This window comes from Lithobates pipiens, unplaced genomic scaffold (assembly GCF_037356315.1).
Source record: "Lithobates pipiens isolate NorthernLeopardFrog02 unplaced genomic scaffold, aLitPip1_a1.2 Scaffold_19, whole genome shotgun sequence".
Classification (NCBI taxonomy): domain Eukaryota; kingdom Metazoa; phylum Chordata; class Amphibia; order Anura; family Ranidae; genus Lithobates; species Lithobates pipiens.
Genome location: NW_027507764.1, coordinates 588,160,217 through 588,172,546, shown reverse-complemented (window position 1 = coordinate 588,172,546; position 12,330 = coordinate 588,160,217). Strand labels below are relative to the sequence as shown.

At 45.2% G+C, this 12,330-nt stretch overlaps 1 protein-coding gene across 1 annotated transcript in view; it reads right to left on the bottom strand.

Moving 5' to 3' along the window:
• NBEAL2 (neurobeachin like 2) overlaps nt 1-12,330 on the bottom strand; it is a gene marked incomplete at its 5' end in the record, with an annotated part of 127,811 nt that overhangs the window by 40,716 nt on the left and 74,765 nt on the right. Inside the window, 5 exon segments of the mRNA XM_077493540.1 lie at nt 2,779-2,886; nt 4,378-4,511; nt 6,907-7,064; nt 10,408-10,525; nt 10,655-10,779. Of these exon segments, the coding sequence (XP_077349666.1) occupies nt 2,779-2,886; nt 4,378-4,511; nt 6,907-7,064; nt 10,408-10,525; nt 10,655-10,779 (643 nt within the window).

The following is a 12,330-nucleotide window of genomic DNA, read 5'->3' as shown; positions in this document are numbered from 1 at the left end:
GTAAGGAACATTCTTCCCACTGATCACCAATGTAAGGAACATTCTTCTCACTGATCACCAATGTAAGGAACATTCTTCTCACTGATCACCAATGTAAGGAACATTCTTCTCACTGATCACCAATGTAAGGAACATTCTTCTCACTGATCACCAATGTAAGGAACATTCTTCTCACTGATCACCAATGTAAGGAACATTCTTCTCACTGATCACCAATGTAAGGAACATTCTTCTCACTGATCACCAATGTAAGGAACATTCTTCTCACTGATCACCAATGTAAGGAACATTCTTCTCACTGATCACCAATGTAAGGAACATTCTTCTCACTGATCACCAATGTAAGGAACATTCTTCCCACTGATCACCAATGTAAGGAACATTCTTCTCACTGATCACCAATGTAAGGAACATTCTTCTCACTGATCACCAATGTAAGGAACATTCTTCCCACTGATCACCAATGTAAGGAACATTCTTCTCACTGATCACCAATGTAAGGAACATTCTTCCCACTAATCACCAATGTAAGGAACATTCTTCCCACTGATCACCAATGTAAGGAACATTCTTCTCACTGATCACCAATGTAAGGAACATTCTTCCCACTGATCACCAATGTAAGGAACATTCTTCCCACTGATCACCAATGTAAGGAACATTCTTCCCACTGATCACCAATGTAAGGAACATTCTTCTCACTGATCACCAATGTAAGGAACATTCTTCTCACTGATCACCAATGTAAGGAACATTCTTCTCACTGATCACCAATGTAAGGAACATTCTTCCCACTGATCACCAATGTAAGGAACATTCTTCTCACTGATCACCAATGTAAGGAACATTCTTCCCACTGATCACCAATGTAAGGAACATTCTTCTCACTGATCACCAATGTAAGGAACATTCTTCCCACTGATCACCAATGTAAGGAACATTCTTCCCACTGATCACCAATGTAAGGAACATTCTTCCCACTGATCACCAATGTAAGGAACATTCTTCTCACTGATCACCAATGTAAGGAACATTCTTCTCACTGATCACCAATGTAAGGAACATTCTTCTCACTGATCACCAATGTAAGGAACATTCTTCCCACTGATCACCAATGTAAGGAACATTCTTCCCACTGATCACCAATGTAAGGAACATTCTTCCCACTGATCACCAATGTAAGGAACATTCTTCTAACTGATCACCAATGTAAGGAACATTCTTCCCACTGATCACCAATGTAAGGAACATTCTTCTCACTGATCACCAATGTAAGGAACATTCTTCCCACTGATCACCAATGTAAGGAACATTCTTCCCACTGATCACCAATGTAAGGAACATTCTTCTCACTGATCACCAATGTAAGGAACATTCTTCTCACTGATCACCAATGTAAGGAACGTTCTTCTCACTGATCACCAATGTAAGGAACGTTCTTCTCACTGATCACCAATGTAAGGAACGTTCTTCTCACTGATCACCAATGTAAGGAACGTTCTTCTCACTGATCACCAATGTAAGGAACATTCTTCTCACTGATCACCAATGTAAGGAACATTCTTCTCACTGATCACCAATGTAAGGAACATTCTTCTCACTGATCACCAATGTAAGGAACATTCTTCTCACTGATCACCAATGTAAGGAACATTCTTCTCACTGATCACCAATGTAAGGAACATTCTTCCCACTGATCACCAATGTAAGGAACATTCTTCTCACTGATCACCAATGTAAGGAACATTCTTCCCACTGATCACCAATGTAAGGAACATTCTTCTCACTGATCACCAATGTAAGGGACATTCTTCCCACTGATCCCCAATGTAAGGAACGTTCTTCTCACTGATCACCAATGTAAGGAACGTTCTTCTCACTGATCACCAATGTAAGGAACATTCTTCTCACTGATCACCAATGTAAGGAACGTTCTTCTCACTGATCACCAATGTAAGGAACATTCTTCTCACTGATCACCAATGTAAGGAACGTTCTTCTCACTGATCACCAATGTAAGGAACGTTCTTCTCACTGATCACATTAATGTAAATTGAGCTGTAGCTATAATCTTTAGCTGGGGTTCCCGAGACACTCCACACACTCTGTGCTCTAAGTCCCGAAAGATGTCAGTTTTAAGTGTTATTAAAGCGTTATTAAACCCAGGAGCTTGCATTCACTATATCTGGTCTCCCACAGGACACAGAACATGGAGATGCAATAGTTTTAGTAAATATAAACTGCTAAATACCTTTTCTTAGCAGTATATGGTAGTCTTGTGACTTCTATCAGTATATAGTTAAAACTTGGAGGAGGAGTTTCCAAAGCTTGTAGGAGGAGTTTCCGAAGCTTGTAGGAGGAGTTACCATTCTATTCTGACTGTCCTATGAGGCTGCAGGACCCCTGACCCTCTGTCTGAACAGTTTTGATCACATATACCCCCCCCCCCCCTCCCCAAAAAAAACCAAAAAAAAACCCTCTCTAGCAATACACACCAAACTGAGCATGTGCAGAGTGACTCCAAGGCTCTGTTCTATCAGGAGATGGATTGGGGACTGTGGAAGAAGGGGAGGATCAAAGAAGACAGGATCAAACGGCCTTATTACACAATGCGGAGGATTAACCCTTTAGGTTCCAAAGTGAGTATAACAAGCAAGTTTGCTCAATATATTAATTAGTAGAATGATTTAAGCAAATCTACATTTAAAATAAAAACATGTAAAAGGATTACAGACATTCAATGCCTATTCCCCAAAATACTGAGATGGTTTCGCATACCTGAGTAAGGCCCGAGGCTTGGAGAAGCTCCTGCGGAGAGCGGCTGCCAATCAGAAACTGGTTGGGGGGGTGTAAGCTGAGGATACGGGAATAGACTTTATTCCTCACCTGCGTGGCACACCAAAATAAAATAAATTTACAGAACATCTCTGGGATTTAACATAATAAAATGCTGAAAATTATAAAAATAAAGAAAACAAACATGTTTTTCTAAAGGAATACAAATTGATCAAATAAATTCCATACTTATGTATCAATATTATGGTACTAAAGTGGACTTTAACTCTTTCAGGGATCATCTAAAAACTTTAATCGTGTCCAAACACAACCTACCTTTTATCATGAGTTCCTGATGTAAAATCGGGGTGCACTTACTATTGCCTTGTTCCCCATATTACCAAAAGTATTGGGACGCCTGCCTTTACACGCACACAAACTTCAATGACATCCCAGTCTTAGTCCGTAGGGTTCAATATTGGGTTGGCTCCGCCCTTTGCAGCTATAACAGCTTCAACTCTTCTGGGAAGGCCGTCCACAAGGTTTAGGAGGGTGTCTATGGGAATGTTTGACCATTCTTCCAGGAGCCCATTTGTGAGGTCAGGCAGTGAAGTTGGACGAGAAGGCCTGGCTCGCAGTCTACGCGCTAATTCGCCCCAAATGTGTTCTATTGGGTTGTGGTCAGGACTCTGTGCAGGCCACTCAAGTTTCTCTACCCCAAACTCGCTCATCCATGTCTTTATGGACCTTGCTTTGTGCACTGGTGTGCCGTCATGTTGGAACAGGAAAGGGCCGTCCCCAAACTGTTCCCACAAAGTTGGAAGCGTGAAATTGTCCAACATGTCTTGGTATGCTGATGTCTTAAGAGTTCCCTTCACTGGAACTAAGGGGGCAAGCCTAACCCCTGAAAAAACAACCCCCCCACACCATAATCCCCCCTCCACCAAATGATTTGGACCAGTGCACAAAGCAAGGTCTCGGCATACCAAGACATTTTGGACAATTTCATGCTCCCAACCTTGTGGGAACAGTTTGGGGATGGCCCCTTCCTGATCCATAAAGACATGGATTAGCAAGTTTGGGGTGGAGGAACTTGCCTGGCCTGCACAGAGTCCTGACCTCAATCCCCATAGAACACCTTTGGGATGAATTAGAGTGGAGACGCCAAGCCTTATTGATGAACCCTACGGACTAAGGCTGGGATGCCATTCGCGTTCATGTGCGTGTAAAGGCAGGCGCCCAAATACTTTCGGCAACACAGTGTAGCTGTATATCTGCAGAATGAGATCATCTAAAGCACTGCAGCCTCTGACTGCTAGTCTCACCTGATCTGGAGTGAGATTTGGGGAAGTCACTACTATACTGCTCTCCTTGCTGGAGGGGAAGCTGTACCTGAGGACCTGCAGTGCAAAGATCTCCCTTCTTCTGTTTCATCCACTCTGCGGATGTATCCCTCCTCCATCATTATCCCACCAGTCATCGGATCAGGAAACATCCCTGACATGATGAAGCAAAGCCCCGCCTCTACCAGCATGGCCGCCTCCATACAGACACACAACAAGGCGGGGTAAGCCAGTAATGTGTAAGATGGGCAGTCATTACCTTTTTCTTAAAATTGACAAAGTAATTGGATTGGTCGATGAAAAAGAATTCCAGAGCCGACCTTCTGAGATTATAGCGACGCAGGTGGACCTCGCGAAGCTGTGAGAGCGGCCGCTTAAAATCATAACCGATTCCTGGATGGAGGAAAAGAAAAAAAAAAGGTCAGAAACTTCTGAACTTTGTTATTTTTCTTAACTTAATTTTGCTTTTACTTTATCCTGCAACCATTGCACACGTTATACCCTGCATCCCGTGCACCCTGCAACCTTTATACCCTACGTCCTGTGCACCCGGCTTCCTTTACACCCAGCATCCCGTGCACCCTGCAACCTTTATACCCTACGTCCCGTGCACCCGGCTTCCTTTACACCCAGCATCCCGTGCACCCTGCAACCTTTATACCCAGCATCCTTTACACCCAGCATCCTGCTTCCTTTATACTCAGCATCCTGTGTCCTTTACACCCAGCATCCCGTGCCCCCTGCAACCTTTACACCCAGCATCCTGCTTCTTTTATACTCAGCATCCTGTGCACCCTGCAACCTTTATACCCTGCATCCTTTACACTCGGCATGTGCACCCTGCTTCCTTTTATACCCGGCATCCTGCAACCTTTATACCTTGCATCCCGTGCACCCGGCTTCCTTTACACCCAGCATCCCGTGCACCCGGCAACCTTTATACCCAGCATCCTTTACACCCAGCATCCTGCTTCCTTTATACTCAGCATCCTGTGTCCTTTACACCCAGCATCCCGTGCCCCCTGCAACCTTTACACCCAGCATCCTGCTTCTTTTATACTCAGCATCCTGTGCACCCTGCAACCTTTATACCCTGCATCCTTTACACTCGGCATGTGCACCCTGCTTCCTTTTATACCCGGCATCCTGCAACCTTTATACCTTGCATCCTGTGCACCCAGCTTCCTTTACACCCAGCATCCCGTGCACCCTGCAACCTTTATACCATGCGTCCTTTACACCCAGCATCCTGCTTCCTTTATACTCAGAATCCTGTGCACCCTGCAACCTTTATACCCTGCTTCCTTTACACTCGGCATGTGCACCCTGCTTCCTGTGCAGCCTGCTTCCTTTTATACCCGGCGTCCTGCAACCTTTATACCTGGCATCCTGTGCACCCAGCTTCCTTTATACCCAGCATCCCGTACACCCTGCAAACTTTATACCCTGCTTCCTTTACACCCAGCATCCTGCTTCCTTTATACCCAGCATCCTGTGGACCCGGCCTCCTATATACTCAGCATCCTGTGCACCCTGCAACCTTTATACCTTACATCCTTTACACTCGGCATGTGCACCCTGCTTCCTGTGCAGCCTGCTTCCTTTTATACCCGGCGTCCTGCAACCTTTCTACCTGGCATCCTGTGCACCCAGCTTCCTTTATACCCAGCATCCTGCCCACCCTGCAACCTTTATATCATGCGTCCTTTGCACTTTGCATCCGTGCACCCTGCAACCTTTATACCCAGAATCCTGTGCACCCCGCAACCTTACACTCGGCATCCTTCATACCCAGCATCCTGTGCACCCTGCAACCTTTACACCCTGCATCCTTCATACCCAGCATCCTGTGCACCCTGCAACCTTTACACCTGGCATCCTTCATACCCAGCATCCTGTGCACCCTGCAACCTTACACTCTGCATCCTTTATACCCAGCATCCTGTGCACCCTGCAACCTTTACACCCTGCATCCTTCATACCCAGCATCCTGTGCACCCTGCAACCTTTACACCTGGCATCCTTCATACCCAGCATCCTGTGCACCCTGCAACCTTACACTCTGCATCCTTTATACCCAGCATCCTGTGCACCCTGCAACCTTACACTCGGCATCCTTCATACGCAGCATCCTGTGCACCCTGCAACCTTTACACCTGGCATCCTTCATAACCGGCATCCAGTGGAAAGGGCATCCTGTGCACCAGGCAAATCCTGCACCCTTTGCACTTTTTATACCTTGCAACCTGTTCTCCCTGCATCCTGTGCACCCTACATCCTGAGCACCATTCAACTTTTACACCCTAAATCCTTTGCATCCTGCAACCTGTACACCCTATAATCTTTCCATAAAGCACACATGGAGCATTAGAAGTATATATGAGCCCTCACAACCCAGTTTAAAATAGAAACCAACAGAAAGGCCACTTTTACACTGAGGTGCTTTTCAGATGTTTTAGCGCTAAAAATAGCGCATGTAAAGCACATCCCAAGCCACCCCCATTGTGAAAAAAAAGTGACTGGAAGGCAGGCAGGCTGTTCTCCCAGCACAGTCAGAAAACTGACCATGGTGGAAGGGTTGTGTTCTCATGCTTAGTGTGGTCAGTTTTTAATAGGAAAGCAGAGGGACTGATTTCACACAAAGGAAGCAATACATGGTAAAACAGCCCCACACCAGGAATATGAAATGTTGGGGTAACATATCAGCACATTATAAAAGGAGCCCTGCTTGGTTCCGCTTTAACAATCTCCCACCAAATAATAAGATAGGAAGGGAATGGCGTCTCACCCTCCTCCGTCTCCTCCTTCTCAGTGCTCAGGTCGTAGAAGTAAATATGCTGCGTGGTGACCTCCAGCCGCCCGGGAATGAAGTCCACGATGGTGATCAGCTCACAGTCCTCCGAAATCACCAGCTTCTCCCTCTGGTTCGGCTCTTTGGTCTCCTCACTGCAAGAGGCAGGACAGACGGTAAGGAGGACCCCACCATGATGCTGTGCCGCTTGGGTAAATTACCTATTTTTTGGTTTTCTTGTACTTTTATTTTTTTTTTTTTTATATGCAATGATCTATCCAACCGCCTTCCACTAGATGCTCCATTCCTCGCATTGCTCCAGTTTTTGCTGCACTTATGTTAGCGTCCTCCCTGGATCTGCTGCACATCTCTTGGGGGGGGGGGGGGGGGGGTGGGGGGCTAGAACTGAAAACAAAGGACAGACGCCGGCTAGGGAATTTTTGTTTTACTTTTAAATATTGGCACATGGAAATAGCCAACCTGGGCATGACTGTTCTAAGGCTGCAGTTAACAAGTGTGCATTATATAGAAGGACGTCTGCAATTTATATATTTGTAGCTTTGGCACGAGTTGGAGACTTAAGAATATTGTAATATATAAGTGGATTCCGCAGTTTTTTAGGTTTTGTTTAAGACTTTGCTTATGAAATGTAATCTTCTCCATTGTCCCCCAGCTCTGCTCCTGCCCCACCTTGGAGTCTCACTTCTCCAGCTACAGAAAAGAAGAAGGGATGTTCCAGCTTTACAGTGAGATCTCCCTGCCCTAATAGGAGTTTTGGGTGTTCCAACATACATTCTCCATATTATTTACAAAACATGAGCAGGGATGGTGAGAACCCATCATAATGGGCACAGCAGGTGTACAGACCCGGGAACTCAGCACAGGGATGGTGGGAACCCCTCATAATGGGCACAGCAGGTATACAGACCCGGGAACTCAGCACAGGGATGGTGGGAACCCCTCATAATGGGCACAGCGGGTGTACAGACCCGGGAACTCAGCACAGGGATGGTGGGAACCCCTCATAATGGGCACAGCAGGTATACAGACCCGGGAACTCAGCACAGGGATGGTGGGAACCCCTCATAATGGGCACAGCAAGTGTACAGACCCGGGAACTCAGCACAGGGATGATGGGAACCTCATAATGGGCACAGTAGGTGCACAGACCTGGGAACTCAGCACAGGGATGATGGGAACCCCTCATAATGGGCACACCTCAATGGGCACAGCGGGTGTACAGACCCGGGAACTCAGACCAGGGATGTGGGAACCCCTCATAACGGGCACAGCGGGTGTACAGACCCGGGAACTCAGCACAGGGATGGTGAGAACCCCTCATAATGGGCACAGCGGGTGTACAGACATGGGAACTCAGCACAGGGATGGTGAAAACCCCTCATAATGGGCACTGCGGATGTACAGACCCGGGAACTCAGCACAGGGATGGTGAGAACCCTTCATAATGGGCACAGCGGGTGTACAGATCTAGGAATGCAGAACAGGGATAATGGGAATGCCTCATAATGGGCACAGTAGGTGTAGAGACCCGGGAACTCAGCACAGGAATGGTGGGAACCACTCATAAGGGGCACAGCGGGTGTACAGACCCAAGAACTCAGCACAGGGATAATGGGAACCCCTCAGAGACCCAGGAACTCAGCACAGGGATGGTGGGAACCCCTCATAATGGGCACAGCGGGTGTACAGACCCAGGAACTCAGCACAGGGATGGTTGGAGCCCTTATAATGGGCACAGAAGGTGTATTTTATATACAGTTGTGCTCATACGTTTACATACCCCGGCAGAATTTTTGATTTCTTGGCCGTTTTTCAGAGAACATGAATGATAATACAAAAACTTGTCTTTCACTCATGGTTAGTGTTTGGCTGAAGCCATCAGCTGTGTTTACTCTTTTAAATCATAACAACAGAAACTACCCAAATGACCCTGATCAAAAGTTTACATACCCCAGTTCTTAGTACCGTGTATTGCCCCCTTTACCATCAATGACAGGTTGAAGTCTTCTGTGGTATTTGTGGATGAGACTCTTTATCTTCTCAGATGGTAAAGCCCCCCATTCCTCTTAGCCCCGAGAATTTACAGGAACTGGAGGCTTTGTGCCGTCCTCCATGAACGGCACGTTTGAGATCTCCCCGGAGGGGCTCAATGATATTGATGTCAGGAGACTGAGATGGCCACTCCAGAACCTTCACTTTATTCTGCTGTAGCCAATGACGGGTGGACTTGGCTTTGTGTTTTGGATCTTTGTTATGTTGGAATGTCCAAGTACGTCCCATGCACAGCTTCCTGGCTGATGAATGAAATGTTCCTCCAGTAATTTTTGATAACATTCTGCATTCATCTCGTCATCAATTTTGACCAAATTTCCTGTGCCTTCGTAGCTCACACATCCCCAAAACATCAGCGATCCACCTCCGTGTTTCACAGTAGTAATGGTGGACCTTTCATCATAGGCCTTGTTGACTCCTCTCCAAACGTAGCGTTTATGGTTGTGGCCACAAAGCTCAATTTTGGTCTCATCACTCCAAATGACTTTGTGGCAGAAGGTTTGAGGCTTGTCTCTGTGCTGTTTGGCGTATTGTAAGCCGGATACTTTGAGGCATTTGCTTAATAATGGCTTTCTTCTGGGGACTCGACCATGCAGCCCGTCTTTCTTCACGTGCCTCCTTATTGTGCATCTTGAGCCACACCACATGTTTTCAGAGAGTCCTGTATTTCACCTGAAGTTATTTGTGGGTTTTTCTTTGCATCCCGAACAATTTTCCTGGCAGTTGTGGCTGAAATTTTAGTTGGTCTACCTGACCGTGGTTTGGTTTCAACAGAACCCTTCATTTTCCACTTCCTGATTAGCGTTTGAACACTGCCGATTGGCATTCTCAATTCCTTGGATATCTTTTTATATCCCTTTCCTGTTTTATACAGTCCAATTACGTTTTCCTGCAGATACTTGGATAATTCTTTTGCTTTCCCCCATGACTCAGAATCCAGAAACCTCAGTGCAGCACTGGATGAAAGATGCAAGGGTCTGTCAGGAGTCCAGAAACTCATTGACCTTCTATACACACACATTAATTACAAGCCAACAGATCACAGGTGAGGATGGGGACCTTTAATAGCCATTCAAACCCCTGTGTGATTGTTATCAGACCAAAATCACCAGGGGTATGTAAACTTTTGATCAGGGTAATTTGGGTAGTTTCTGTTATAATTTAAAAAGAGTAAACACAGTTGATTGATAATAAATGGCTTCGGCCAAACACTAAAAATTTGTGAAAGAAAAGTTTGTGTCATCATTCATATGCTCTGAAAAATGGCCAAGAAATCATAAATTCTGCCAGGGTATGTAAACTTATGAGCAAAACTGCATATATATATATATATATATATATATATATATATATATATATATATATATATATATATATATATATATATATATATAGACATAGACTATAGGATTTCAGATCACTTACTGATAAATATTTAGCAAATCCTCATCGCCCAGCTGGTCATCCTCCATCTCGTTCACCTTCGCCTCCTTCGCCACCGCAAGCGGGAAAGAATCGGTGAGCGTCTGACTGTGGTCAGTACCTGGACAAGACAAGATGAACACAACACCCTCAATGCAGAGCCAATCAGGCACAAGAACCCCCCCCCCCCCTCCAGAACCACCATGCATGCCCCACACCCCCAAGGGCGCCGTCTGCAGCGCATGCTCACCTAGGTTGTCGCGGAGCGCGCTGGCTTCCGTGTGAGCGTCAAACTTGTAATTTGGCACCAGCTTCAGCCGCATTCTGGAATAGGTCTCCGCACTGGACAGCTTCCACCGGACCTCCGGCGGGTTCCTGAGAAGGCAAAGGAAAAAGGATTATTGAGCATTTCAATACCGGGGCGCTTTCACCCCTCTTCCTGCTCAGGCCAATTTTTCAGATTTCAGCGCCGTCACACTTTGAATGACGATTTCGCGGTCATGCTACACTGTAACCATATGACATTTTTATCATTTTTTTCACATTTTTTGGTGGTATTTAATCACCACTGGGTTTTTCTTTTCTGGCTAAATAAACTAAAAATAAAGACCAAAAATATTGAAGGACAAAAAAATAAAAATAAACGCCTTTTAACTTTACTTCTGTTTTAAAATTTTGCAAATAAATAATCTTCATAAATTTAGGCCAAAATGTATTCTGCTACATATCTTTGATGAAAATAACCCAAATCAGTGATTATAGTTAAAAAGGTAGTTTATATAGTAAAAAAAATAAAAGTATATATATATATATATATATATATATATACATATATACACACACACACGTATAATAAGTATTGGGACGCCTGCCTTTACATGAACTTTAATGTGTTGAGTTGCATCTTGATATAGCGCGGCCCCTTACCCCGTAGGGTTCCGACGCGCTTACAAAAACATACTAGGCCAATTTATAGAGCGGATCTGATTAACCTACAAGCATGTCTTTGGAGTGTGGGAGGAAACCAGAGTACCCAAAGGAAACCCACATAGGGAGAACATGCAAACTCCAGGCAGATGGTGTCGTGGTCGGGATTTGAACCAGCGACCCTATTGCTGCTAAGCGAGATGGAATGAGGAGCTCCACCTATTATAAAGACATTGCGTTCTACACTAGATTACCAAAAGTATTGGGATGCCTGCCTTTACACCCACATGAAGTTTAATGGCATGCCGGTCTAGATGTGTAAATATGCACGATGGTTGTGAATTCAGTGTTATTTAGGGATATTACATTATATTTTATCAGTTCTCCCAAGAAATATATAGTGGTTTTGAAGTTTTAAAAAAAATTATACTAAAAAAATTATATACTAAAAATACACACACACACACACACACACACACACACACACACACACACACACACACACACACACAATATTGCCAAAAGTATTGGGACGCCTGCCTTTACACACACATGAACTTTATCAGCATCCCAGTCTAAGTCCGTAGGGTTCAATATTGAGTTGGCTCCGCCCTTTGCAAGTATAACAGCTTCACCTCTTCTGGGAAGGCCGTCCACAAGGTTTAGGTGTGCGTCTATGGGAATGTTTGACCATTCTTCCAGAAGAGCATTTGTGAGGTCAGGCACTGATGATGGAGGAGAAGGCCTGGCTCGCAGTCTCCAGTCTAATTCATCCCAAAGGTGTTCTAAGGGGGTTGCAGGCCAGTCAAGTTCCTTCACCCCAAACTCACTAATCCATGTCTTTATGGACCTTACTCTGTGCACTGGTCCAAATAATTTGGTGGAGGGGAGGATTATGGTGTGGGGGTTGTTTTTCAGGGGTTGGTCTTGGCCCCTTAGTTCCAGTGAAGGGAACTCTTAAGGCATCAGCATACCAAGACATTTTGGACAATTTCATGC